The 26,150-nt window shown below is 44.5% G+C and overlaps 1 protein-coding gene across 4 annotated transcripts; it reads left to right on the top strand.

Annotated features, from left to right (window-relative positions):
- MTDH (metadherin) lies at positions 1-25,895 on the top strand. Of its 4 annotated transcripts, XR_014474805.1 has the most exons (14): positions 13-585; positions 8,013-8,117; positions 10,533-10,617; positions 11,111-11,263; positions 11,493-11,711; positions 13,191-13,280; positions 13,745-13,843; positions 13,961-14,017; positions 16,338-16,462; positions 17,563-17,682; positions 18,502-18,612; positions 21,458-21,611; positions 23,977-25,599; positions 25,638-25,895. XR_014474805.1 is itself a non-coding variant. In XM_083187010.1 (13 exons), exons 1-13 carry the CDS (start codon positions 226-228, stop codon positions 24,045-24,047), a joined length of 1,749 nt encoding a protein of 582 aa, XP_083043136.1. In that variant the 5' UTR covers positions 13-225; the 3' UTR covers positions 24,048-25,895. The 4 variants fall into 4 exon arrangements, 1 of the variants encoding a protein (XP_083043136.1); XR_014474807.1 differs by lacking the exon at positions 18,502-18,612 and having other exon boundaries at positions 1-585; XM_083187010.1 differs by having other exon boundaries at positions 23,977-25,895.
- Positions 25,896-26,150: the final 255 nt, after the last annotated feature.

A 26,150-nucleotide genomic window follows, 5' to 3' on the forward strand; every position in this document is an offset into this window, starting at 1 on the left:
ACGTCAGCAGCTGGCCCGGGGGGGTCACGTGACGCCGCAAAATGGCGTGTCCCCGTCCCCCTCCCCGGCCGGAGTGATGACGTTGCCATGCTAGGCCTGGGCGGAGCCGGGACGCCGCTTAGTGCTGCTCTCCAGCCCCGTCCCTCCTCTCTCACTCTCTGCCGCTGACTCGCAGTGTTGTTGCCCGGCGCTCCCGGCAGGGAAGGAGGCCTGCTCCCAGTCACCATGGTCTCCAGCTGGCAGGAGGCGGCGGCCCAGCAGGCCGAGGAGGTGTCTGCCCGGCTGAGGCAGCTGCTGACCACGGGGCTGGGCCTCCTCCGTACGGAACTGGGCCTAGAGCTGGGCCTGCAGCCGCAGACGTATCCGTCCTGGGTGTTCCTGGCTATCCCAGCCTCCCTAGGTGTTCTCCTCCTGCTGCTGCTGGTCTGTGCCGCGTGCCGGGGCTCCCCCAGCAAGAAGCGGCCGGCGCAGGCGGAAAGGGAGCCGGCCGACGCCCACACCAAGGCCCCGGTGCCCGGCAAGGCTCCTGCTAAGGTAGAGGAGGCCAAGAAGAAGAGCAAGAAGAAGCCTCCTGAGAAGGCCAAGGTGAGGGTGATGCAGTGACAGGCCTGGTGCTGCCCATTTCCCGTGTCTGCCTATGGGTGCTATATATATATATCTATCTGGCCATCCTTAGCCTCCTATATAGCAGGTGATGGCAGACCCATATACTAGGTGCTTCTAGCATTGGGGACTTGTAGCTAGGTACAAGGGTGGTGCTGGGCTCGTTGTGTGCAGAGGGAATTCTGTGTCAGGCTAGGGTGGAATATCCCTATGGTGACAGTGATGTCAGAGAATCAGGGATCTAGTATGTACTAAGCCAGTGATGGCTAACCTTGACACTCCAGCTGTTGTTGAACTACACATCCCAGCATGCCCTGCTACAATTTTACTATTTGGCCATGCTAAAACTGATGCAGGGCAGGCTGGGATCTGTATTTCAACAGCTAGTGTGTCAAGGTTAGCCGTCACTGTACTAAGCCGTGGTGAGAGCGATAAAGTACCAGTCAATCGCGCCTGTCATGTTACAGGCTGTGTTTAAAAAAAAAATGAAGGGAGCTGATTGGCTGCTGCTTCTCTTTCAAAGTGCGAGTCATCGCGACAGGAGCCACACTACCCTCACAAAAGGCTACCACGAAGGGTACACGATTAGGTGTCGCTGCAGGTGTTGAAATGCAACAGCACGACTTACCCTACCCGTACAACTGGTATCTCTCAACAAGGGTTAGGAAATAGAAACCTAGGTATCATCAATTTCATTGTAATGATAGCTGAGTCAGTAAGTTATCATGAGGTGATGTGGCCAAAAGCGGCTTTTGATGGCCATTTATGCAATTGATAGGTCTATGGATTGTAATGGTATAGTATGTATGTTATTTATATCTATATCTCATTCATCCAATTCTGCACAGGTGATCATTGTCATTGATTCAGCTGCAACCTAATATTTTATCAATATTCATAGATTTTCATTGGTCATAAGGTCCAGAAAGGTTAATGACTGGTAGTGTTCATAGGAGGGGGTATGATGACTCAGAGGTCAGTGCCACTGACACCACATTGTTCCTTTAACACAGGCATGTCCAAACCATGGCCCTCCAGCTGTTGTGAAACGACAAGCCCCATCATCCCTTGTCACCGTTTGCTAATAGGGAGTTTTAAAAGTATGGCAAGGCATGCTGGGATGTGTCGTTTCAGGGTCACAGTTTGGACATGCCTGCCTTAAAATATTGGCCACAAACAATGGTGTGTTTCTTTTTAAGATACCTGGTTACTGGATTCAAGGAAATTGTTACATTGGTAACAGGCTTAAGGTGTGTACACCCGGTGCAATATGGTTGCTGAGCGATTTTGACAAGTCAGCACTGAAATGTCTCAATCACATTGATCCAGTACAGGGCTGGTTCCGGGAGCACACAACTTCTAATATCGCCCTGCTGTACAATTGCTGCCTGCCTAACGAGACTCTGGTTGCTGGTCTATCTGACCTTTTGCAGAGGACTCCTTTTAAGATGGCTTAAAGTAGAAAAATGGTACATACGTGCCCTCTGCTCCTTCACCCCTAGATTCCCTGCCTTAAATATACCACAGATGCAGAGTTGACATTCCTGCAATCGTGAATCTTGCTCCCAGCCTAGTGAAGTATTTGGCACCATCCAGTGCTTGATACTTGTCTCTGACGTCGAGTTGTCATTTGGGGTTTTGAAAATGGTGTAAAAAAAAAAACTTTATAAGGGAACTGCACAATAAGACTTCTGGAAAGCTTTCATTAAAAAGTACTGCAAACCAGTAATATTGCAATCTTAGCCATAAGCAAATGTTAGAACCGGCCAGTGCTGGACTGGGATATGAAGGGCCCACCAGGGGATTGCAATGTTAGGGGCCCACTGCAAAACTGTGCATCCCCTACAGAACACACATTAGGGTCAACTCAATGGGTCCTCTAAAGGTGGGTATACAATAGAATAAAGTAATCCGATCCAGGCGATTGGACGGACATATTGGGCACCCACTATTTTGCTGATGTTGCTCACTCCTGCGTGTCATCAGCGACCTCTTCTGGTTCACCCTACATGCAGGACCGACAGAAGACCTAGCGATGGCTATGCTGCCGATGTCACTCAATACACACATTGTTTGCTACTTATGTAATATCTGGGCGCCCGATTTTTTTTTTTTTTCATCGCATGCAATATAGTGGCATACAATTCATGCAATGCAATTTTTCATTGTAAAGACCCGATTTTTAATTGTATAGTCACCCATGGGTGATTTCATATCTCCACTATCCAACTACGCATGGAGATGATTTTATATAGTGTGGTGAGCGCAGGGTGGGGACGCAGAATACATGTAAAGTAATCCGCGTCCCCTCGCTGCGCTCGCCACGCTCCATGCGTAGTTGGATAGTGGGGGTATGAAATCACCCATGGGTTGACCATACAATTAAAAATCGGGTCTTTACAATGAAAAATATCATCGCATGCCTTAAGTAGTGGCATGCAATGAAAAAATCGGGCGCCCAGATAATACATAAGTACCCATTGTTTAGTGTGTACCCAGCTTAAGTGCCAGCTGTATGAGCCAAGTACTCAGGCAATGTAGTTATTAGACACTGACCTTCAGGCAGACTCATGGGGTGTGACCTGCAGATAGACGTCCTCTGAATCCCATGCATTTACCTTTGCTTGTGTTCATTGTAGCACCCTGCACCTTGTAAAATCCTTGCAGTTCCTCCTTCCTATTTGGGGTGTCACTTCTAGCACAGTCTGGTGTGTATCTCAGTGCTGAGATACACACCAGACTGTGCTAGAAGTACCAAAGCAAATTCCCAGGCAGGAAAGAGGAACTGAATGGGTTTTGACAGGTGCAGGGTGCTAGATGAACACTACTTTGCTGTGCTGCTACAATGGTCACAACAGGGCTGACAGCTGGATGAATCCGTGTGAAACAGAGGAGGGCTGCAGGTGTGAGATCACACATCAGAGGCATCCTCTAGTCCTGTTGGTTGGCTTTCCCCCTGCGATCTGGACACATCCTGCTGCCTATGACACCAGAAGTTCAGTGACGGTAAGAGGTCCTGAATCTGTCACTGCTCTGACTGGCTGCGGCGGAAGGGCTCAGAGGACAGACCTATATATGCTGTCCCACCTTACCCCTGGCAAAGTCCTTCCCCCGCTCAGCAACTGATATCGGAAGGGCTAACTTGGGGCAAGTCCGTGTCTGAAACCTGCACCTGGCAAAATTAAATGTGATGTGAATGTTCAAATATTCTCTGTAAAGCGCTGCGTAAAATGTATGCACTATATAAGAAGCTGTTAATAAATAAATAAATGGCCTAAAATGTTCTCATTACACAATAGTGGTGTTTACAGTACAGTACATTACTTCTTGTACCCCATGTTCTGTCCTAAGCAGAAGCTGGCACTTCTTACCTTCTTTTCTTGTGTATTAAAGATAAATGTTATAAACACAAAAAATTAGACTTGATCAAAGTCTCTGGCAGATTTACACAGAAACCGAACGTTCGCTTACGCCAGGGGAGTGAGACCTGTACAGTCTGACTCTACCTATTGCCCTATTTACTGAGTAAACCTTCCTACTGCTTACTAACTAAGTGCGTCCATCCTGCATATGATATTCTGCAACAGGAGTCTTCCTCTATTACACGTGTACAAGTCACAAAACAAACAGAACCCAAAAACAAAGCCTTTATATTATTGTAGCGTTCACTTTGATCTGTAAAACATCTTCATATGTGACAATGTGAATGTTATACCCCTTTCCCACTGCAGGCTTTACACGTGTAAATGCCGTTTTTTTAGCCTTTTTAAACGGCTAGAGCTGCAGTGGGAAAGCTCCAGGTTGCTTTACACGGGTAACAAATACCGGTTTTTGTTACCCGTGTAAAAAGCAGTGTTTTTAACGTGTAATAGCCGTTTTTTCGGCAGTGGGAAAGGGGTAGCCCTTTACCCATTAAAAAAAAAAACGGCATGGGGTCCCCCCCCACTGCCGAAACCAGCACCAGGCTGAAGGAGCCGGGGCTGGTAATAAAAAATCAGGAAACCCGACAAATAGGGGTTCCCTGATTTTTTACAACCAGCCCCAGGCTCCAGGTCCGGGGCTGGTTCCCAAAATACGGGGGACAAAATGACTAGGGGTCCCCCGTATTTTAAGAACCAGCCCCAGGCACAACCAGCCAGCAGGGTAATGCCACAGCCGGGGGACACTTATGATATAAGTTCCCGCGGCCAAAGCATTAACCCTACCGACCAGTCAGCCTGGCCAGGGGCCCTGGGGGAGTGGGGACCCCCCCAATAAAGGGGTCCCCCCCCCTCCAGGACTTACCTGACCAGGCTGAAGCCTGGTGCTGTCCCCGGTGACCCTGGAGCGGTGGTCACCGGGCTGATGGTATTGTGTAAAAAATAGAATAAAAACCATTGTCTTTTACTGGTGAACTATGAGTCCCAGCAAGCCTCCCCCGCAAGCTGGGACTTGGAGAACCACAAGTCCCAGCCTGCGGGGCATTAAAGGGCCCGCTGGGTCTTGTAGTTCCACAGTAAAAGAAAGAGTTAAATAAACACACTGACACACGTGAAAAATAAAAGTTTAATACATACATAACACATACATACTGATACTTACCTATCTTGAGCCCGTAGGTAGCCCTGGTCCTGATGTCCTGGTCCGTGTCGGCGTCTGTATCCAGTCGGCATCCCTGTCGGCGACGGCGTCGGCGGTCCGGAGTCCGAAGAAATCCATTTGGGAAGCTGTGGAAGGAAATCCTACTCACCTGTCCCAGCGCGACGTAGTCCAGGTAAGGTCTTTGCAAAAAAAACAAACCGACACCCGAACCAAGCGGACTGACGGAGACGCACGGTGTGTTTGTTTACATCGTGCGGCTCCGCCTCCCGAATGCCGCTATTGGCCGCCTTGCGGCCTAGCGGCTCCTGATTGGCCGCTAGGCCGCAAGGCGGCCAATAGCGGCATTCGGGGGCGGAGCCGCACGATGTAAACACCGTGCGGCTCTCAGCTGTGTCCGCTTGGTTCGGGTGTCGGTTTGTTTTTTTTGCAAAGACCTTACCTGGACTACGTCGCGCTGGGACAGGTGAGTATGGTTTCCTTCCACAGCTTCCCAAATGGATTTCTTCGGACTCCGGACCGCCGACGCCGTCGCCGACAGGGATGCCGACTGGATACAGACGCCGACACGGAACAGGACATCAGGACCAGGGCTACCTACGGGCTCAAGATAGGTAAGTATCAGTATGTATGTGTTATGTATGTATTAAACTTTTATTTTTCACGTGTGTCAGTGTGTTTATTTAACTCTTTCTTTTACTGTGGAACTACAAGACCCAGCGGGCCCTTTAATGCCCCGCAGGCTGGGACTTGTGGTTCTCCAAGTCCCAGCTTGCGGGGGAGGCTTGCTGGGACTCATAGTTCACCAGTAAAAGACAATGGTTTTTATTCTATTTTTTACACAATACCATCAGCCCGGTGACCACCGCTCCAGGGTCACCGGGGACAGCACCAGGCTTCAGCCTGGTCAGGTAAGTCCTGGAGGGGGGGGACCCCTTTATTGGGGGGGTCCCCACTCCCCCAGGGCCCCTGGCCAGGCTGACTGGTCGGTAGGGTTAATGCTTTGGCCGCGGGAACTTATATCATAAGTGTCCCCCGGCTGTGGCATTACCCTGCTGGCTGGTTGTGCCTGGGGCTGGTTCTTAAAATACGGGGGACCCCTAGTCATTTTGTCCCCCGTATTTTGGGAACCAGCCCCGGACCTGGAGCCTGGGGCTGGTTGTAAAAAATCAGGGAACCCCTATTTGTCGGGTTTCCTGATTTTTTTATTACCAGCCCCGGCTCTTTCAGCCTGGTGCTGGTTACGGCAGTGGGGGGGACCCCACGCCGTTTTTTTTTTTTTAAATTCTCCCCCCCCCCCCCCTATCTTTACACTGCTTAAACGGGTTTTTAAACGGGTAAGTGTGAATGTGACAAAAACAGCTTTTAAACGGTAATTTACCGTTTAAAAGCTGCAGTGGGAAAGAGTCTTTATGGCTCTTACCCGTTTAAAGACCCGTTTAAAAAAAACGGGTCTTTACCCGTGTAGGCAGTGGGAAAGCAGCATTAGCAAAGCTTCCTGTTGACCGTGTTTGAAAAGATACCTCGTACTTTGGGGTCTTTAAAAAAAAAAATTAAAGCGAAATTAAATTGATCAGCGTTGATGAAATTATTTGGCCATTATTTTAAATATATATTATATATAAATACATAATCCGCTTATATGTATGTTTTTTTTTTAAAGCCACGTTAGGCAGTGAATGAGATTAAAAAACCTCTCTCATTCTGAGAGGCCTCCAGCATGATGTGATTGACAGCTCATTTCAGCCCTCTATTGCTGCAGATAGCAGATTTGTGCTAGTCATTTTCCAAACCCTAAAGTGGTTCTTTGCGTTATTATATTCACTCTTCACGCATTCAAAACACACACGTTACAATTTAAAATTGGCTTAAATGATGCACAAGATCCTTCTCGTCTGATGCTAGTTATCCGTCTCAATTACACACATGGAAGACATTCACTTCTTCACTTCATGTGTTAGGTGATATGGAACCATAAGCTGAAGCTTTGCTGTAACGTGTTTTTGTTGTACGTTGTGAACCATTAGACGCCTATGACGTCTTTTATATATTGGCAATTAGGAGCAGTGAGGCTTGTACGAAGATCTGGTTTCATGAAGGTTACAGTCCATGAAATAGAGCAATAAGAAATTCTGGAATAAATGGGGGCTTTCAGAGGGAACTTCTTTTGATCGTAACCAATTGACTGTGTCTAGATAGACCATGTTATGGCCAACCACGCTTAGTCACATGCATCTAGTCAGACGCTTAAAAATAGTCCACAGCGTCTAGCTAGACAGTAACGAAAGTTAGACACAAGCGTTAGGTCGACGGGAACGCGATCGACATGTTTTTAACTTTTGTTTAGCTTTATTTAGACCAACTTGGTTCATACATTACCATCCAAGAGGGCATAGAGTTAGATTATAATAGTATGCCGAAAGCATGGTGAGCTGAGCGAGGGGGCATTACGCTTATTTGGTGTCCATGTTGACCTATGTCCACATAGCCACCAAAAAAAAAAAAGCGTGAAAAACCTCACGTTGACCATTCATTACTGTCCATCTAGATGCTGTCGACTATCTTTAGGTGTCTAACTAGACTGGTTCGATCTGCTATACCATAAGCCTTTTTGATGCCATGCATCCACCAATAACCAGCAGTTCCATAGGTATGATCACTTGATTCATAAAAAATACCACTTAGAAATATTGGTGTCCGGTTCTAGTTCTTAGAAAACCAAGATTTAGTTTGTTTTATCAGTATGCTGTTCCAAGTGTACTTTATAACCTTGAAGTTTAAACAGCAGTTTTATTAAAATCTGGTCCCCTAATATTTCTTTTCTGTTCTAGCCTAATGGTCGCCCCGTGAAGGTGTCCGAGGAAGAACCGTCGACTACGGTTAAGAAGGACAGTCCAAAGCCGCTGCAGCTGGACGCTGAGAAGAAGAATGAGAAGGTGACTTATGTAGATGAGCTTCAGACTGAATCATTTGAATTACTGCAGGTTTCCTTCACTTTATTATGCTCCAAATATTGCTGCATAAGGTTCCTTTAAGGTCTCTAAATGAGCGAATGTGTGCATTCTGTATGCTTGCTGCGTCGCACACTCTGGTGTAAATAACATTAGCATTTATTTGCATATCCATATAGCTGGCTTGGCAGTCTCTGCTGTTAGAAACTAGCTGTGTTCTACATTTGACCATGAACTTCTAAATGTAATTAGTTTTTATTTTTCGGCTCCTCTACTTTTTATTCGGGGGTGGGGGGGGTTGCAATTTGGCAGCTGCATCCTTGTGCAATGGGGTTTTACTGTTTACACCTAGAAACTTGAAAGAAAGTAACTAATAAGTATAATATATGCTTACACGATCTGTTTTAGCATTTACAAATTCCATAATGCTTTGAAGAGAATATTTCAGCCATTCACATCTGTGCCTGCCCCAGTGGATATTACGACCTATACTGCCTACTACAGACACACTGGGGTTAATTTTATTTGGAGCCAGTTAACCTACCGATATATTTTTGGATTGTGTGAGGAAACCAGATATGTGCTGATGGGACGCAGTAACTGCCACCTGTGGGTACTACTCCATTGACCATCAGTGTGAATCAGCATCCTTTGCTGAGCTAGTAGATTAACGCAGCACAAACTAGGTGCATCATGGACAGTGTCCTCACTATAATCTCCTATTTATAAATTGAAAAGTTGCCCCATCACTGTTCATGTGATACATATACATAATAGGGTTACTGTTATATACTGTACTTCTATCAGAAGTACAAAACAGATCTACATTACAGTAATGTCAAGTGGTAGGTGAGATTCTAGAGCTGGGGTAGCCAACCCTAGTCCTCGAGAGCTACCAACAGGGCATGCTTTGCAGGTCTCCTCACAGAATCACAAGTGAGCTAATTAGCTCCATCTGTGGATCTTTTAAAATGTGTCAGTGATCAATGAGTGCAGCTGTGCAGCAGCTAGGTTGTCTGGAAAATGTGCACTGTTGGTAGCTCTCGAGGGCTAGGGTTGACTACCACTGTTCTAGAGCATGGGTCTTCAAACTGTGGCCTTCCAGATGTTGTGAAACTACAAATCCCAGCATGCCTTGCCACAGTTTTAACACTCCCTTATAGCAAAACTGTGGCAAGGCATGCTGGGATTTGTAGTTTCACAACATCTGGAGGGCCACAGTTTGAAGACCCACGTTCTAGAGTGTCCAAGTCTGCAAAATGATACAAATATAAATGACAGGTTGGTAGGATCCTCTTGTATGGATGCAGTATTAACTAAATCACATCTCGGAAGGAAGAGTTCAGCCTAACACGTGGAAGAACTGAGCGCAGTAATGGAGTAAAACGAAAGGATGCAGCTTGATGAAACTTCATGCAGAACCGATTCAGCATAACCCGAGATAGGGAATACATGAGGCAGACAGTGGATGAGTCTTTCCGTGAGAGTAATGCTGGCCACACATCAGACCAACTTCCCTCCAACCATCCAACTAGTTGCTTGGATGGAATAAAAATATGGTACTGGATGGGAGCAAATGTAATATTTACTTCAGAAATTTGCTCCCAAAATCTGAAAAAACTTTCGCTCAGACACAGTACTGTAGTTGAACCTGTTTGATTTAAACAATTTGACTGAATGGTTTTTGTCCATTTTCCTGGGTTTGTGAGCACATTTCTGATTGTCCTTTGCTCCCATCCAGTACCATATTTTTATTCCATCCAGGCAACTAGTTGGATGGTTGGAGGAAAGTTGGTCTGATGTGTGGCCAGCATAAGATGGGGGTGGCTAGCTAGCTTGTAGTAATATTTTAGTGAAGATTCAATGGTGAGAAGACTGTACTTGCAGAAAGACAGGATGTGGGGTGAAGGAAATTCTAACAGGATTTCACGACAAATATCTGGATACAGATAAACTTAATAGTGACAAGCATTCAACGGATGAAGATGTGTGTAAGAGGATTTATTGAGGCGATGATGGTAGGGCACAGAGTGCCTCTCCTATATTGGGGTAAAATGCAATGCTTGGTTACCAGACAGACCCATCTGTACCTACCAATGGTTCTCCATTGCAGCTTCAGCCATAGAATGAACAGGAGTTCTTGTGCCGCTAGTAGACAGTGCAAAGTATAATGGAAAAGCCGAACTCCTGCCGTTCTCCCATTACAGCCAGTTGGAGTACAGTATCTGTATACTGGCAGTCTGTTGGGGGAGGTGTCTGGGTTCATGAACTGGAGGATTTAGTGTAATTGATGCAGATTCCTCCAAGAACATGAGCTTATGCCACACGTACCACAACACTCTTGTCTCCCAGGATTGGTGGCAATTTCTAAAGGTTGTGTGTTTTTTTATTTTAATAAAGATAAAGAAGACTAAAAAGAAACCAAAGTCTGATGGGAAACAAACACAACAGTCACCCAGCCAAGATAAGAAGGAAGCCGAAGAAGGTAAGCCATAATGATCGTGAATGTTCTATCTATTGCACTGTAGTACTAGATTACTAGTACTGTAGTACTAGTACTCCCCTTCCTACTAGATTGTAAGCTCCTCCGAGTAGGGCCCTCTTCCCTCCTGTTGTCAAAGCCCTCTTCTCTTCACATTTCACTCACAGCTCTCCTTTACTCCAACACTCAGCGACCATCTTCATACTCATCTCCATCATTGGCCTCAAGCCTCTAGTTGTATGTTGATTGGGTCCTCACTACTTACATTTAAGCTGTAATGTGTATTGAACTGTGGTGCTCTTTATTTGTACTGTATTTTTGTTATTTATTCAATGTTATGCCAAGTTTTGTCTCCCTGTATTGTTCCTTTGTACGGCGCTGCGAAACACTTGTGGCGCCTTATAAATAAAATTATAATAATAATAGTACAAGTTCAGGTACTCCACTTAAATGTGTATACAGTAGCATGACATTTACATTCAGCTTTATTTGGCAGGAAATTGGGAAACTAAAATCAGTAACAAGGAAAAGCGACAACAACGCAGGCGTGACAAAGGAAACGACTCTGACGTCCCAGACTCTACCCTGTCGCTGGGTGACGCATTCACCCTGGTGTCATCCCATTCTGCAAATGTCCGAAAATCGAAAGGTATATTACTCCAAAACGACTTTATATTAAACGTCAAAAAATAAGTCGTTTACGGCAACTTTTATCAGGCAGATGGAAGAGATTGTAGCGGCACACTTGTGCAATATATTAGTAGGAGTCTGCAGAGCTGGCTCTCCTCTGCCCGTTGTGTAATACATTTGGCACATCTGTGTCTTCAATTGTTGCAGAGAATGAGGTTGATCTGTTATTGCTGATGTCAATTCTCCAGGTCCAAGTGAAGTTTCTGCTGTGAATGGAAGTGGTTGGATTGAGAAGCCTGCAAAAGCAGTTTCTTCCCAGCTGATAGAAGAAAAGTGGGGGTCCGCTACCTCCTCGGCAGGAAAGAAGAAAGCCGAACCTCCATCCACTTGGAATCAGGGTTCTGTGGACACCAATGGAAAGGTCTGGAGCGCACCGTGGAGCGAGCGCTCTATCTTCCCTGGAATAGGTAATAAACTGCAAATCTGAAAAGAAAACAAAGTCTGTAAGTGGAATTAGGTGTAGTGGGAGGAGCCCATAGTGACCAGCGACACTGCGAGTTTTTCCTTGTACCCTGTAGAGTAGCAGAGGACTGTCAGTCTGGTGTAATAGGTAGATATGTGCACAGCCAGACAATGGAATTGCATCAGCCCATGAATACTTATACCCTTAGCTAGAATTGTAATAACTGTAATATACCAGCCTCTGTGTCTTTTCTGACCCATTTCCTCTTTTGGTTTTCTCAGATATGTCATTGCTTACGCTTATTTACGTTGTTTTAAGTCAGGGATGTCCAAATTTTTTTTGCGACGAGGGCCAGTTATGATGAGGTGAAAATGTGGGGGGCCGACCATTCAGCCTGACATTCTTTGAATCATTAATCACATCAGAATGGTCCCCCACTCTGCCCCCATTCACTTTATGTCCCCCAGACTGCCCCTTCACTGTATATTCCCTAGACTGCCCCCCAATTCTCTGTATTTCCTCCAGCTTGCCCCCATTCACTGTATATTCCCCTGCCTGACCATCCTTCTCTGTATGGCCCCCAGCCTGCTCCTCCTTCACTGTATGTCCACCATTCACTGTATGTTCCCCACTCTGCACCCATTCACTCTGTCACCCAGCCTGTCCCCCCTTCTCTGAATGTCCATTCACTGTGTCCCAAAGCCTGACCCTCCATTCACTGTATGTCCCAAAGCCTGACCCTCCATTCACTGTATGTCCCGAAGCCTGACCCTCCTTCACTGTATGTCCCCCAATCTGCCCCCATTCACTGTATGACTCCCATTCACTATGTCCCCTACTCTGCCCCCATTCACTCTGTCCCACAGCCAGCCCCCCCTTCTCTGAATGCCCATCACTGTTTCTATTCACTGTATGTCCAACAGCCTGACCCTCCTTCACTGTATGTCCCCCTGCCTGCCCCCTCCGTTCTCTGTATGTTTCCCAGCCCCTTGTGTGAGCCAGAGGAAGGAGAGGCAAAGCAGGAACTGCAAGGACAGGAGATGCTTGGACTCCCGCTGCCGCCCTCCACCACTCTGCATGTTACGGGAGCAAGCTTCCCCCTTGCTGCACCCTCCCCACACACTGCTGTCACTGATTGCGGAGAAGGGGGATATACAATTGTAGCAGCAGGGGTTGGACGCATACTCACCCCAAAGACGCCAAACACATCTCACTGTGGCGGCCGGCACCTCCTCACTGCTGCAGACAGCAAGGTAAAGGCATGCACGCCGGGGCCCCACCTTTAGATGCTGTGTGTCCCGCATCTGATGCTCCACCTGCTTCCGGCTGGAGGTTGCGGGCCACTTGAAACAACAGCGCAGGCCGCAATTGGCCCCCGGGCCTGACTTTGGACATGCCTTTTTTAAGTTATTTAGCACCTGCATGTTCTGTTGTACTTTACAATTGGGAGTATATGATCATTCTGAATGGTCTTCTATTTTAGCGCCATGGTCACCAGTAGAAGCCAGGATAAACGCATCAGAACAGAGGTCTCCAGCTTACTCCACCATTGGATTGAACAACGCTGTGTCTGGTAGGTGTGATGATCTTGTACTTGGGTTTCTTCTAGCAAAGACCATGTTACATCTATAACAATACGCAGTAATGATGTAGCCATTCTCATTCATTCTGACAGCGCGCTGTGTATTCCTTTCTCGGGGCTCTGGCGAGACGTGCTCTGCGTGCATCCTTGTCATACCGAGAAAGGAATAAACGGATCGTTGTTGGGATGAATGAGAATGTCTCCATCGGTACATCCAGCAGCCTGAAAACCGTACCCTGTTCTTCAGGAAATGTGGATCTGTCATGGCTGGATCCAATCACGTAAAATGTAGCTGTGGAAAAAATTTCAGCTTTTAACCAATTTTAAGTCTTTTTTTAGTTTTATATGCACCTATGTGACGATAGATTTACTCAGTTGCCCGTTTTAAAGAACGGGCTATGTAACACGTAATTTATAGGCTGCTATTGTGTAACATGCGCCTTTCTTTTCTCCAGCTGCCACCAGTGATCCCGTTCCTCAGCCAAGTGCGTCGGATAGCCAGTGGGAAGCAGCGCCGACCGAGCCCAGCGTTGATGATGAGTGGTCTGGTCTAAGTATGTACATTGACTTTATTGACCCTAATTTTAACTAATATTAAACTTTTGTTTCTCTTTGTGTCTTCCCTACCTTCCTTTTTCTCTGAACCTGATTTTCTGTTTTCTTTGATTTAGTATATGTAGAAACTCCAGGCTCCAACCAGGACAAATATATGCATAAATCTAACAGAAGTACGTGTTAAACATTTTTATCAGCGCCAGAACAAATTGTCTCAAGGGATGTGTTTGTAACTGTGGATTAAGAACAGAATAGACAAATTTCAAAACCTTCCTTAATTGTCTGTGGGAACTTTTGCCTGCACAGAGGCACAGCATAAACTTAAGCCTCATATACACAAGCTGACCTGGCTGCGTCCGATATAGTTAATCCGATATTGTGCGTACACACTGAACTATATCGGCCGCCAATATCGTTCAGTGACGTCACCGGGAACCCGATGATCCTAGCATGGTCATTACAAGCAACAGTCAAATTCCTTGCAGTTATTGTTGGTGCGTTTCATCAATTGCATAGCTACTTCAGATGGGGCTGAATTGGTGACCGTAATGCAAAAAGTATATATATACTGTTAGATTGTATAAAATGGGAGGTGGTTGATTAAACTATCATGCCTAAGCCTTTTGCCTATAATACCCCTTTCACACCACAAAGCAAATTACCAGGTTAAAGCTTTTCAAACCGGTAATTTGCCGGATAAACCGGGTTTTTGGGTGGTGTGAAAGGGTCTTCACGGGTCTTCAATCCCGGCACTCCGACACTCGTCTGCTGGTATTATTCACCCCTGGGGTGAATGGAATTCCGTAGCCGGAAGCTATGGAAAGCAGTCCACACCATCGCTCATCCTGGTAATACCAGCAGACGAGCGGCGGCTGGTGGTGATGCCGGAGCGCGCATCAGCACTAATCAATGGGCCATAGACACTGGGAGGCGTTTGAGCTAAAAACTGCTCAAATGACAAAACTGGGTTGCTTTCAGCTCAAAATCGCCCAGTGTGTGTGTGTGGTCTTTTTAACCATCTGTTTAATCACAGATGGTTAAAACAAACCGACTGAGGCGCTAATGTCAGTTTTTAGGCAGAGTTGGCAATCCCTGCAATATGGTGATAACACTAGAGAAAAATACATTTTAAGATCTAAATGATCAATTATTACTGGCCTTTCCTTTGTACACCCTATGTAAGGAGGGCTACATAGACTAATAAATGTGCCCATACATGTTAAAATTATTGTATACAATATTGCATCTCTGTTTTGCGATGAGATCTGGTACAAAAAGTATTTTTGTACCAGATCTCATCTCATGGCAAAACCGAGATGCGATCTTGTATACAATAATTGTAACGTGTATGGGCACCTTAAGTGACACACTGAACGAGAAAAGAGGTGCAGGCGCACTATTCAAACATAACTAATTAGAATAGGAATACATTTCATAATGAAGAGGCTTTTTTTTTTTATAATCTTGGTCAGGGTTATGGGTTTACCCAACACATTCAGGTAACCTTGTTGTGTAAATCCCTTAAATCCTCATGGGATTAACCCCTTCAGTGGTGGGTTTTCTTTTAGGGAGCTCTCCCCACTGGGTGAGTTTTTATGGGGAGAGCTCCATAAAAAAAACACCACTGTCTCCCCTGGGTCCGGGCAGCGACGCTGAACCATCAATCAGCCGCTGCCCGGCCCTGCTCCCCGTCTCTACGCTGCGACTCGGCTTGTCATAAGCCAGCGCCGCAGGCTGTAATGTAACGGGCGGGAGGTGAACCGGGGGCGTGGCTGAGGGGAGGCAGCGCTGCCCGGTGCTAACTACTGGCAATCCCAAGAATTTTCCAGGCTTGCCAGCCTGGGCATTAAGGCACAGCCTGGAAAATTCTCAGGATTGCCAGTGAAGGGGTTAAGTCTGGAGTGTGACACCCCCATAAACAAAAATGTTCTTAGAAAAAGCGGAAAAGATTGTGCAGAAACAAGATCCAAGTAATAACCTGTTAAAGCCATTAAATGTTGTATCATTCTGTATTAAGTAAATTGCAAAGAACTAAACTAAAACATGAACAGACTTCTACATAGACACTGCAACACAATGTTCATTTTAAATAATTTTGGTGTTTTTTTTTGTTGTTGTTTTTTTTAAGTTTAATGTATAAACAGTTATGTTACTAGATCCGTTTTTTAAATATAACATTTCAAACTTCTGCTGCTGCTTTCTTACAAGTATAAGTAATCTGTGGTAGCGCCCCCTCCCTACAAATCTTGGGGGTAATGTAGAATTCTTCATCTGTAGCACTGACAGGATGAGCATATTAAGGAGAATAGTGTTGAGCATTACAGACCACCTTACCACCATCATGGAAATTGGGTATAGGCCTGTTCTATCTATCTAATTAGAGATCTCATAATTTTTAACATGAAACACGTGTGAAAGGGAGTGTGGATAACTAGGGGTTAAACTTCATATTTCCATTGATTCGAATAACTAACGTGTCCTTTATGTCTGCAGATGGCCTCAATACAGGTGACCTCAGTTCTGACTGGAATGCACCAGCAGAGGAGTGGGGAAACTATGGGGAAGAGGAACTGGAGTCTGCTCCACAGATCGAGGAACCTGAACAAGAAGTACCAAAGGTAACCAGATAAGCCATTGCCGGTGGTTATGTTGAAAAACCTGTACAGTAATCTTTAACGAGGCAAATGATCAGGGCCTCAGTTCTCCACATCGTTATTGTTACAGGCGAGCAAAACACACTTTCTCATGGCCTTTTATTTTTTATACACCGACATATTCCCCACAACCAACTGATGCTATTGTTTATTTCCATAGTGTCAATACAAAAGTGTTTTATATTAATGCTTCTCTTGATACCTGTTAGATACAATTTGGATGGGCAATCCCAGGATCGGCAGAGTTTCAGGTTTCTGCCCCCAAATTGCTGGGATTTCAATCCCTGGGGTTGGAGTATCCAATTTTGGGATTAGACTTCACATGCTCTGGGAAGTGTCTTAGCACGTGCCCGGCTGTTCCCGGCGTGCAGCACTGCGCAGCAGGATGGTCAGAGGTCCTGTTGTGCGGGCTGCAACACCGTGTGGGCCACTGTGCTGCCACCTGCCCGCTCGCTCCCAGGGTGTCCCTGGGAGCGGGCAGGTGGCAGCACAGTTCTGTGGCACCTTATAAATAAACTACTTCTGTCTGCTGGCCCGCTACCGGCCGCATGACCATGTAAGTGTGCGGGGAGGCCAGTTTGGAGGAGGGGGTGTATTTTCATTTCTTTTTATTTGGGATATCAATTGCGGTATTGAAAAAAATGCCCCGACATTGGAATCCCTAAACACAATGTATTGATTGTTGGCTTTCCTCCAGGGCCCTCTGTCACAACTGCACCTTATCACTTCTTTATGTACTTTTAATTATTAATTATACGAGGGATGTGCAATAAGTTTCTGGAGTCACAAATAGTATTGTATTTACAAACGGAGTGAACATTATTTGAGGAGTCGATGCAAAGTTGCATTAATCAGATGAGATGCAGGTCACCGGTCATCCACCTCACTCCTAGTGTACAATGCTGCTTATATTCAGTTCTATGCCAGACACATAGTGTCAATGCTACACTATGCACTGCCCACCCAGAAACCTATTGCAAACTCCTTTTTGGATGGCTGTAGTATTTTGAGATCCTTAGTTATTATTAAACTAAAGCACTCATCATTTTCTAAATGCTTTCCAGGTCTCTGACGATGAAAAAGAGAGGGACGAAAGTGCTGGGCAAGGTTCCGCTGGCAGCAAAACCAAGAAGAAGAAGAAAAAGAAGAAGAAGCAGGGAGAAGAATCTGGATCTCCCACACAGGTACGTGCCACCATGCTACATTATCTTTTCTGCATCTTTCAGGCCCTGCTTATTTGGGTCTAAAGCAGGGGTTCTCAAACTCTGTGCTCGGGACCCCACACGGTTCACATTTTCCAGGTCACCCGACAGGTGCACTCATTACTGACTGACACATTTGAAAAGATCCAAAGGTGGAGCTAATTACTTCACTTGTGCGTCTGTGAGGAGACCTGCAAAACCTGCTCTGTGTGGGGTTCTGAGGAAACGAGTTTGAGAACCTGTGGTCTAAAGTAGTAATGAAATCTGTACACTGAATGGAATCTTTGGTAATGTACTCGTACTGTAATATTTAATGCTTACGCTAGTTCTTGTAGTCTCGCTATGGACCACCGTGGTTAATGTGTCCTGTATATTGGCCGCACTGCTCCTGTGGTTCATTAATGGGACATACAAGATTTTTATTTATTTATTTTTTTTCCATACTTTTCCTCCTTTTCAATTAGATGTGTGTTGTGTTTTTTGTTGTTTTTTTATTTTTTTATTAAGCTATATGTGTGTGTGTGTGTATATATATATATATATATATATATATATATATATATATATATATATATATATATATATATATATATATATATATATATATATATATATATATATATATATATATTAATAAAAATGATGAGCCGAGCCTGTGCAATCTGTTTGTTGAAGGTTTAGCTCATCAGTGTGGTATTTGAGAGTTCTAACGATGGCTCTGTATGAGTGGCCTAATCAGTCTATTATGTTGTGGGCAAACTTCAATTATGATTGCCAATTAGTTGGGTTTTTCTCTCTCAGGAAGCAGAAGGCACTAGGAACGCTGTGGATAATTATAAAGAGGACTTTGCTGCAGCTCCTCCACCTCCAGTAATTAACAAAGTGTTTGGAAAAAGTAATGAATTGAAAGAGGTATGTTACTTTTACTGACCAAAGCAATAATCTGTATTGAGTTTACATTCTTCATCAGTGAATTATACTGGTATCCGAATAAATGCAAAGTTCCCACTTTGACCAGAAGTGTAAAAAAATGACTGTCCTAGGCAGATGCTTGGCGGTAGATGTTTCTTGGCTTTTGGGTAAGCTATTGAGCTTCCTAAGGTTCTGGCTGGCATTTTTAGGGCTAGAGAATAGCGAATTGATTGGGTAAATGACACCCGCTGGACAGTTACTTAAGTATTTTTGGTACTTGTGTACAATCACGGCTCCCACGATGGGCATCGTATACGGAAAAATCGCATCGCATGCGATACGATGTCATTTTTCACTGAAATTATGGGCATGAGTTGAAATCATGTAAAATGCACCCCAAATGTCATTTTTCACACTGTACCACCCCCACTATCAATGCCAACCCGAAGCGTGGCGAGCGGCGGCAGTACGCGTCCTACTACTTTTTAATACCCCCACTATCCACGTCGGCGTGGAGTTGAGAAAAAGTGTGGCGAGCCACCGAGCCCGAAGTGTGGCGAGCGCACCCGGATACCTGTGAAGCCCGCGAGGGGACACGGATACCTGTAAAGGTATCTGCGTCCCCTCGCGTGGCTCGCTGCGCTCGCCACACTTTCTATTCTCAACTCCACGCCGACGTGGATAGTGGGGGTATGAAAAGGTCGTAGGACGCGTACCGCCGCCGCTCGCTGCGCTCGCCACGCTTCGGGTTGGCGTTGATAGTGGGGGTGGTACAGTGTGAAAAATGACATTTGGGGTGCATTTTACATGATTTCAACTCGTCCATAATTTCAGTGAAAAATGACATTGCATGCGATGCGATTGCATGCGATGCGATCGCATGCGATTTTTAACAAAAATGCATAAAAACACGGTAAAATCGCATCGCATGCCACTACATATGGCATGCGATGGGAGCCGTGATTGTACACAAGTACCGTATTTTCTTTACAAAGTAGTTGTGACTGGACCTCTAGAGATAATGGAAACAGTCCCTTATCTCGCCCCATAAACTCTTTGTTGGTCCAGTTTTACAAGTCCAACATCTAAAGTAAATAAAAACTGGTTTCCCTAGTGTGTACATTTCAAAATGACCGCCAGCCAATCAAATCACCAAGGGGACGTGGAGTATAGCCTGGAGAGCGAATCACAAGAGCTTTCCCACCTGGGCTATCTATCGAATGCTGGTTTGTTTAAAGGTGGAGAGTGCGGCTGCAAAAGCCTTTTATTATTATTATCCCCCTCTTAAACTGTGATTGCCCAGTGAAATCACAACACAAGTGATTTTGTTGTAGTATTTGAGCGCAATTCATTGTTTTCATTGCTGTGCGCAGGATCAAAGCAATCCCTATTCCTTACCACTTTATTACATTTTGGTTTTATTTGCATAGTGTAGATTGTGAATTACAGAGCTGAGTTGTGGGGTAGGTACGGTATCCTATAGAGAACACCTGTATGAACGCTGGCTGCTTTTTTTTATAGCTATTCACAAACATCACTTAAGGCCCAGGCACACTGTGCCATTTTGAGCTGGAAGCAGCTCCGTTTTCAGCTCAAAAGCCGCCCAGCGTGTGCGAGGCAGCGATGAGTGCTGATGTGCACTTCCACATCATCGCCAGCAGCCGTCCGGGAAAATCAACAAGTATTTTTCCTCCCAACAATAGTTTGGATATTTTCCATTGCACTGTATGATAGTTAAAGATTACAGGCTGTTTTCAGAAAACAAAAGGCGTTTCTCAGTGATTGTCTGTAAATAAAATCACACACCTTGCATGTGGCTATTTGTCATTTTACTAGCTTTGTAGAAGAAAAATGCAGTATATTGTTGGTTGGTGTATAACGGATACCCCTTTCACCCCGCACTTGTTAAACTGTATATTGCCCTTTTTTTTTTTTCATTTTTAAAACGTTTAAGGCTGCAGTGGGAAAGCGCCAGAGTCCTACACGTTTCAGAGACGGTTTTTATGCAGTGAGAATGGCTCTGAAACGGTATTAAGTAAAAACAACAGATTACAGACCTGCGATAGGCTGTCCCCTGCATTCTGCCTTGAAACGTGTTCAGGGGATTAAACGGGTTGACTGATGTGAATGGTACTTAAACGGTATTTAAAATGGTAATCTACTGCAATGTGAAGGCTCAGACCCGTCTTAAATACCGTTTTTTTAAAACGTTTAGGCAGTGTGAAAGTGGTATGAAAGTTGCTGGCTTTGGTGTGTGTGTGTGTGTGTGTGTGTGTGTGTGTGTGTGTGTGTGTGTGTGTGTGTGTACCAGTGGTGGTGTAACTCTGCCTTCAGTGCTTTCATTCCTTAATATATGGGTACAGGGAAAAATAAATACAAGACCTATGCAAATGTACCCTTTTTGGCATGGTATTGGTCCTTTTTGGAAGGGTTTCAATTCTCCTCAAGGAAACTATTGGACTTCTAATATGACACCTTTTTTAAAACCAAAAAAATACTAACATGTGAATAGAGGCAGTTATCCTATAGCACTGCCGGGCCATGTAAATGTAGGTGATAGCCCTGAATTAGATTCCTCAGCCAATTTCTGATGTATGAAATGGTAGGATGGTAGGTGTGCCTGTATGCATGTTACATACCTAATACAATTGTGTTCATATGCTTTATACAAAAGTGGAAACTTGGTCACCCAGATGCTGCACTAATATATATATATATACTCTCTGAATATTATAGATGTTCTCCATTCTCTAGCTTGCATTTGTTTTGACTTTAAATCCATAGCATTGTGTTCTGGCAGCTTAGCAGGGGACTGACAGTCTCTCTTCTCCTCTCCTGGATACAGGCTGTGCAGGAAACGCCTCAACATACTGTATTTATCGAGTCCCCGGTATCTGTGATGCATAACATCTCTGAGAAGGGACCTTCCCAAGTGCAGCAGCCAAAGGAGGCCAGTACTTCTGTCCCCAAGCAGAACAGCGTGCCTCCACCATCGCAAGGTAATGTGCTCTTATCTTTGTGTGTGTACAGTTGGACATTTTTAATGGCGGCAATGGTTTTTGATTGGATTAAACTGGGTTGTTAAGAGTTGAAAAACTGAATTTAAAACCAAGTTCAGTTGGTAATAATATGGGTACATAGAGTATTGCTGCAAATGTCCAAAATCTGTTGGTGTGAACGTCATTGTAGGACCCTGATTATTTGTTTCTTTTAACTTACGGCTCACCCCGTATGGTTCAGACCATTAGACTATATTTGCTGGTACTATATATGCCGGTATACTTCTGTGGTATGGATATAAGCACATGGTGCTAGCCGCATATCTTAGTACATATGCTGTAGCAGCGCGGCGGCTAGGCGGCGATGTATATTAATACATCCCACCCTTATAGAGAAAACTGCGCCATAAATCTTCTCACAAATAAAAAAAGCAAAATGGGTTGGTTGCGCTATACAGTGCTACTCAATCATACATGGATTAAAACATGGATATTTATTTTGATTAAAAATATTCAAAAGATAATATCAGTGCACATTTTAAGCCCTATGGCTTTAAGAAAAAAGAGAATTGATAATAAAATAATATATACAATGTAGGTATACAAGAAATGAGTGCTGCAGCATTCTGTATGTGGGGGATAATAGTCCCAAAAAGGTCACCTCAGTTCAGCTGTGTCCTGTCCTCTTTTGGGCCCAAAAGGAAAATGCTCCCTGGTAATGGGTGAACAGTGGAATGGGATGGATGTACCACTGTGTTACCTCCGTTGTTATTTTATGTCGGAGTCACCCCAAAGATGGTTGTGGATGTGGGGTCCTGGTTCGGCAGTATTACAGAGGCGGCGTTCCTCCACAAAGATGGTATTGCCCGTATTAGGGTCCCGCACTCCAGAGGGTGTATGTGGTCCCAATGGGAAATTCGGTTTTGGAAGCACTGCTTGCAAGCACAAACTGAGGAGGATGGTAAATGTAGAAAAGCAGCTGGATGGGTGTACCAAATGGTCAACGCGTTTTGCTGCCCCTGCAGTTTTTTCAAGCTGCAGCTTTTTTTGGCCTTGAAAAAGCTGCAGGGGCAGCGAAACGCGTTGGGCCATTTGGTACATCCCTGATTTATGGTACGAGGCTGCCCTTGTTTTGTGTTTTTGTATTTCATTAAAGACATGTCATTGCTTACTTGCACCATGAGGAGTTTTCTTATCATTTTTTATGGTACACCATTTTGATTCCTGAAAAGATACCTTTTATGGGCTTGTTTCTACACAGTTCAAGTCAGCCAGTGTGAGCATTACTAAAGTAACTGCTACAAGTTTTATCTTGAGTCTTTTGATATAAGGGCCAATGGGGCAGATGTATCATAGCTGCGCGATAAGCGCCGCTATGATACTTCCTGCTTCGCCTCAATAGCGAGGCGAAGCAGGAAGGGACATCGACAAGATGTATTAACATCTTGTCTGCCGAAGCGGGGGAGCGTTAACTCCCCCCTCCGGCGATGTCCCTTTCTGGAGATAGCGCATGATGCGCTATCTCCTGTCCCCCGGCCGGCCGCACTGGGCATGCGCGGGATCTTGCTGCTCACGCGAGATCCCCAGCGCAGCCCACAGCTGACAGCAGGGACAGCGCTGTCCCTGCTGTTTAGATAGGGCTTCGCCAGCCTGATGCTGGCGAAGCCAAAGCAGGCTTCGTGCGGAACGGTCAGCGATGCTGACCGTTCATACATTCGGCCTGCTATCATTTTGATAGCAGCGCCGATATGGACAGGGGCGCATAGCGCCCCTGTCCATTACCGCATCCTGGCGCCGTCATACATGGGGGAGAAGCGGTATCAGTGCACATAACGTGCGCTGATACCCCTTCTCCCCCATAACGACACATCATACATCTGCCCCAATATCCCATCACTTTTGGAGCACGGTGGTGACCCTTTAAAAGATACCCAGCTAGGAGTTTACCCACACGTATTCATGTAAGCCATTCCATTTGGATTTTTGGGAGTCGCCTTATACCCCAAGTGTTTTTTATATTTTCATGTACCTTTATCTCCATATTTTTTCCTTCTCGCTGTTTTTCTTTTCATGTATGGAGAGAGAGAGACTGAGAAAATAAGCGTACAGAAATCACCATCCATAATCCTACATGTAAAGGACATTTTTTGGGACTGATTCACAGGTTTATTTGTGAGAAGATTTATGGCGCAGTTTTCTCTATACTTTTTTGTTCAATATTGGTCTTTGAAGTGTGATAGTCACCTCTCATAGAGATTTGCAACCGTGTTGTGGAGGTCCGGTTGATTTATTCTATTTGTCATAAATTGATATCCTCTTTACTTTCTAAAAGTACTTCTTTTAACAAAGCTAAATTGTCTTTCAGCTAAGTCCGAAGAGAGCTGGGAATCCCCAAAACAAGTCAAAAAGAAGAAAAAGGCCAGACGGGAAACGTGATTTCCTTTCATCACTGGAACACATGTTCAGGCACTCTTTAAGATTATGCTGTTTATGCAATAATTTGTGAACATGTACAGAATTTTATAAAGAGAAGTCTGCGTTTTTAATACAACTGCTGCCAACATGACCCCCCCCCCCCAAAACCGGAGGGAGAAACAAATAGGAACTCGAGATTCATAGAGTAGAAGATGCAGCGGCGGAGAAGAAGCTGAACAACATGTGTTTGCCAACTGAGAACTGTAATTTGCTATAGAAAAGACTAATTCCTGATTTTACAAAAAAAAATGGTAACCTGTTTACATTCATATTGTGCCCTACCTGAGCGACGAGAGAATGGAACATGCAAGGGTGATTCTGTGAAACAATAGTTCTGCCATCTCATTGATGCCTCCTATCTTACTGTCCTTTTTAGAATCCATGGCTATTGTTATATGGTAAAATCGTCCTATTCCCCCCCCCCCCCCCCCCCCCCCCCCCAGTGTCATGAAAAGTGCAAAAAGTATAAATCGATGAGTGTTAGCCTTTATGCACTGACTTGGAGACTGAATTGTGATCTGATGAATGTATGAACCATTGTTATCTACCCTATATATTTTTGTTTTGCTTAACTAGCCTTGTCCTCTTCATTCCCTCCCCCCCATTAGTGGTAGTATTTTAATGTGTAAATTTGTTAACGTTCGCTATTCTATCATGTCCTAAAAAAAAAACACATAATTCTTGCACTCTAACCAGTCTGGTTAACAATCATGATTCGCGATGTGGCTGTGGGAAACAAAATGGCCTCTGTTCAGATCGACCATTAGTAAGCAAGGCAGACTTTTTTTTTTTTTAGATCTGCCAACGTGAACTCTTCTGGATTATTTGGGTGGGCATGGTGGCTCCAGACAGCTTTAATTGACGTTGTCAAGACCTCCAGTAATCAGGAATGTTTTTTACTGCCTTAACCTGTAGTGTTTAGATTTCATGAGCGGAATTAGTGTTTTTATAATAAAAAGTAATAAAAATTAAACAAACAAATACATCTGTAGCTCTAAAAAAAAAAAAAAAAAAAATTAAAACAAAAATTTTGCCAGCTTCATAATATTGATTTTCAGAAGATGTGTGGGTTTTATCAACATTTTACAGGCAATGTTATGACATTTTATTAAACTTATACAGCTAACTTTGTATCTATACATTGTGCATGGTAAGTTGGACTTTGTAAATAGCCTTACCAAATGTTCTCGGACAAGGTAAACTAGAAAACTGTTCAATAACTGAACTGTAATTGAACGTTCCTTTTAAGACCTGGGAATACATTGTAGAAGTAAAAACTTTAGAACAGTTTCCATTGGTACCGATTCAACAGCTTGGTCGGCCTAATTTAAAAGTAAACCTGCATCACTTATGAGAGGGGCTGTTTTAATATAATGGTTGGTTTTCTGAATGGCTTATACGCTCAAACATGGAGTGTGCAAGAAAGGGCGTTTTCTAAGGCGGACCTAGTACTGACACACACAGGAGGCCACTTTGACTAATGACCCAGCATTCATTAGAATGCAGCTTACAGGCTCAGTGACCCAGCATTCATTAGAATGCAGCTTACAGGCTCAGTGGGGAATTGAATAGCCCATCTACATTCAGTGTTGACAACGTAAAGTTTTTTTTCTTTTTGTTGGCTGGGGATGATTATGATAAACTATTAGCAGGTTTTTTTATTTTTTACACAGATGTATTTAAAAAAAAATGCAATTGAGCTAAAAACCCAGTTTCAGAAACATGTGTTAAGTTTACATGTTGAAAACCTTTTGTTTAATTCAGTGATATTTCTAAGTTGATTTTGTTTAAATAAATCTTGCAAATTCAGCAAGCGTCCTTGTTTATGCCGCACATGTGGGTTTTATAGTTTAAAAAAAGTACAAATACACTTGTTTTGTTTCTATTGGTTTATATCTGGATGAAATGATTTCACGTGTTAAGGTGGCCATACACATGTTCAAGTTGTCTGATGCAACGGGCAGGGCGCAGCGCCCCGCAAAAAGAAGCGGTACTTATGTAATATCTGGGCTCCCGTTTTTCTTATGAGACCGCATCCCCTCGCGGGGCTCGCTGCGCTCGCCA

This window comes from Crinia signifera, chromosome 5, assembly GCF_055691185.1.
Source record: "Crinia signifera chromosome 5, ASM5569118v1, whole genome shotgun sequence".
Taxonomy (NCBI): Eukaryota; Metazoa; Chordata; class Amphibia; order Anura; family Myobatrachidae; genus Crinia; species Crinia signifera.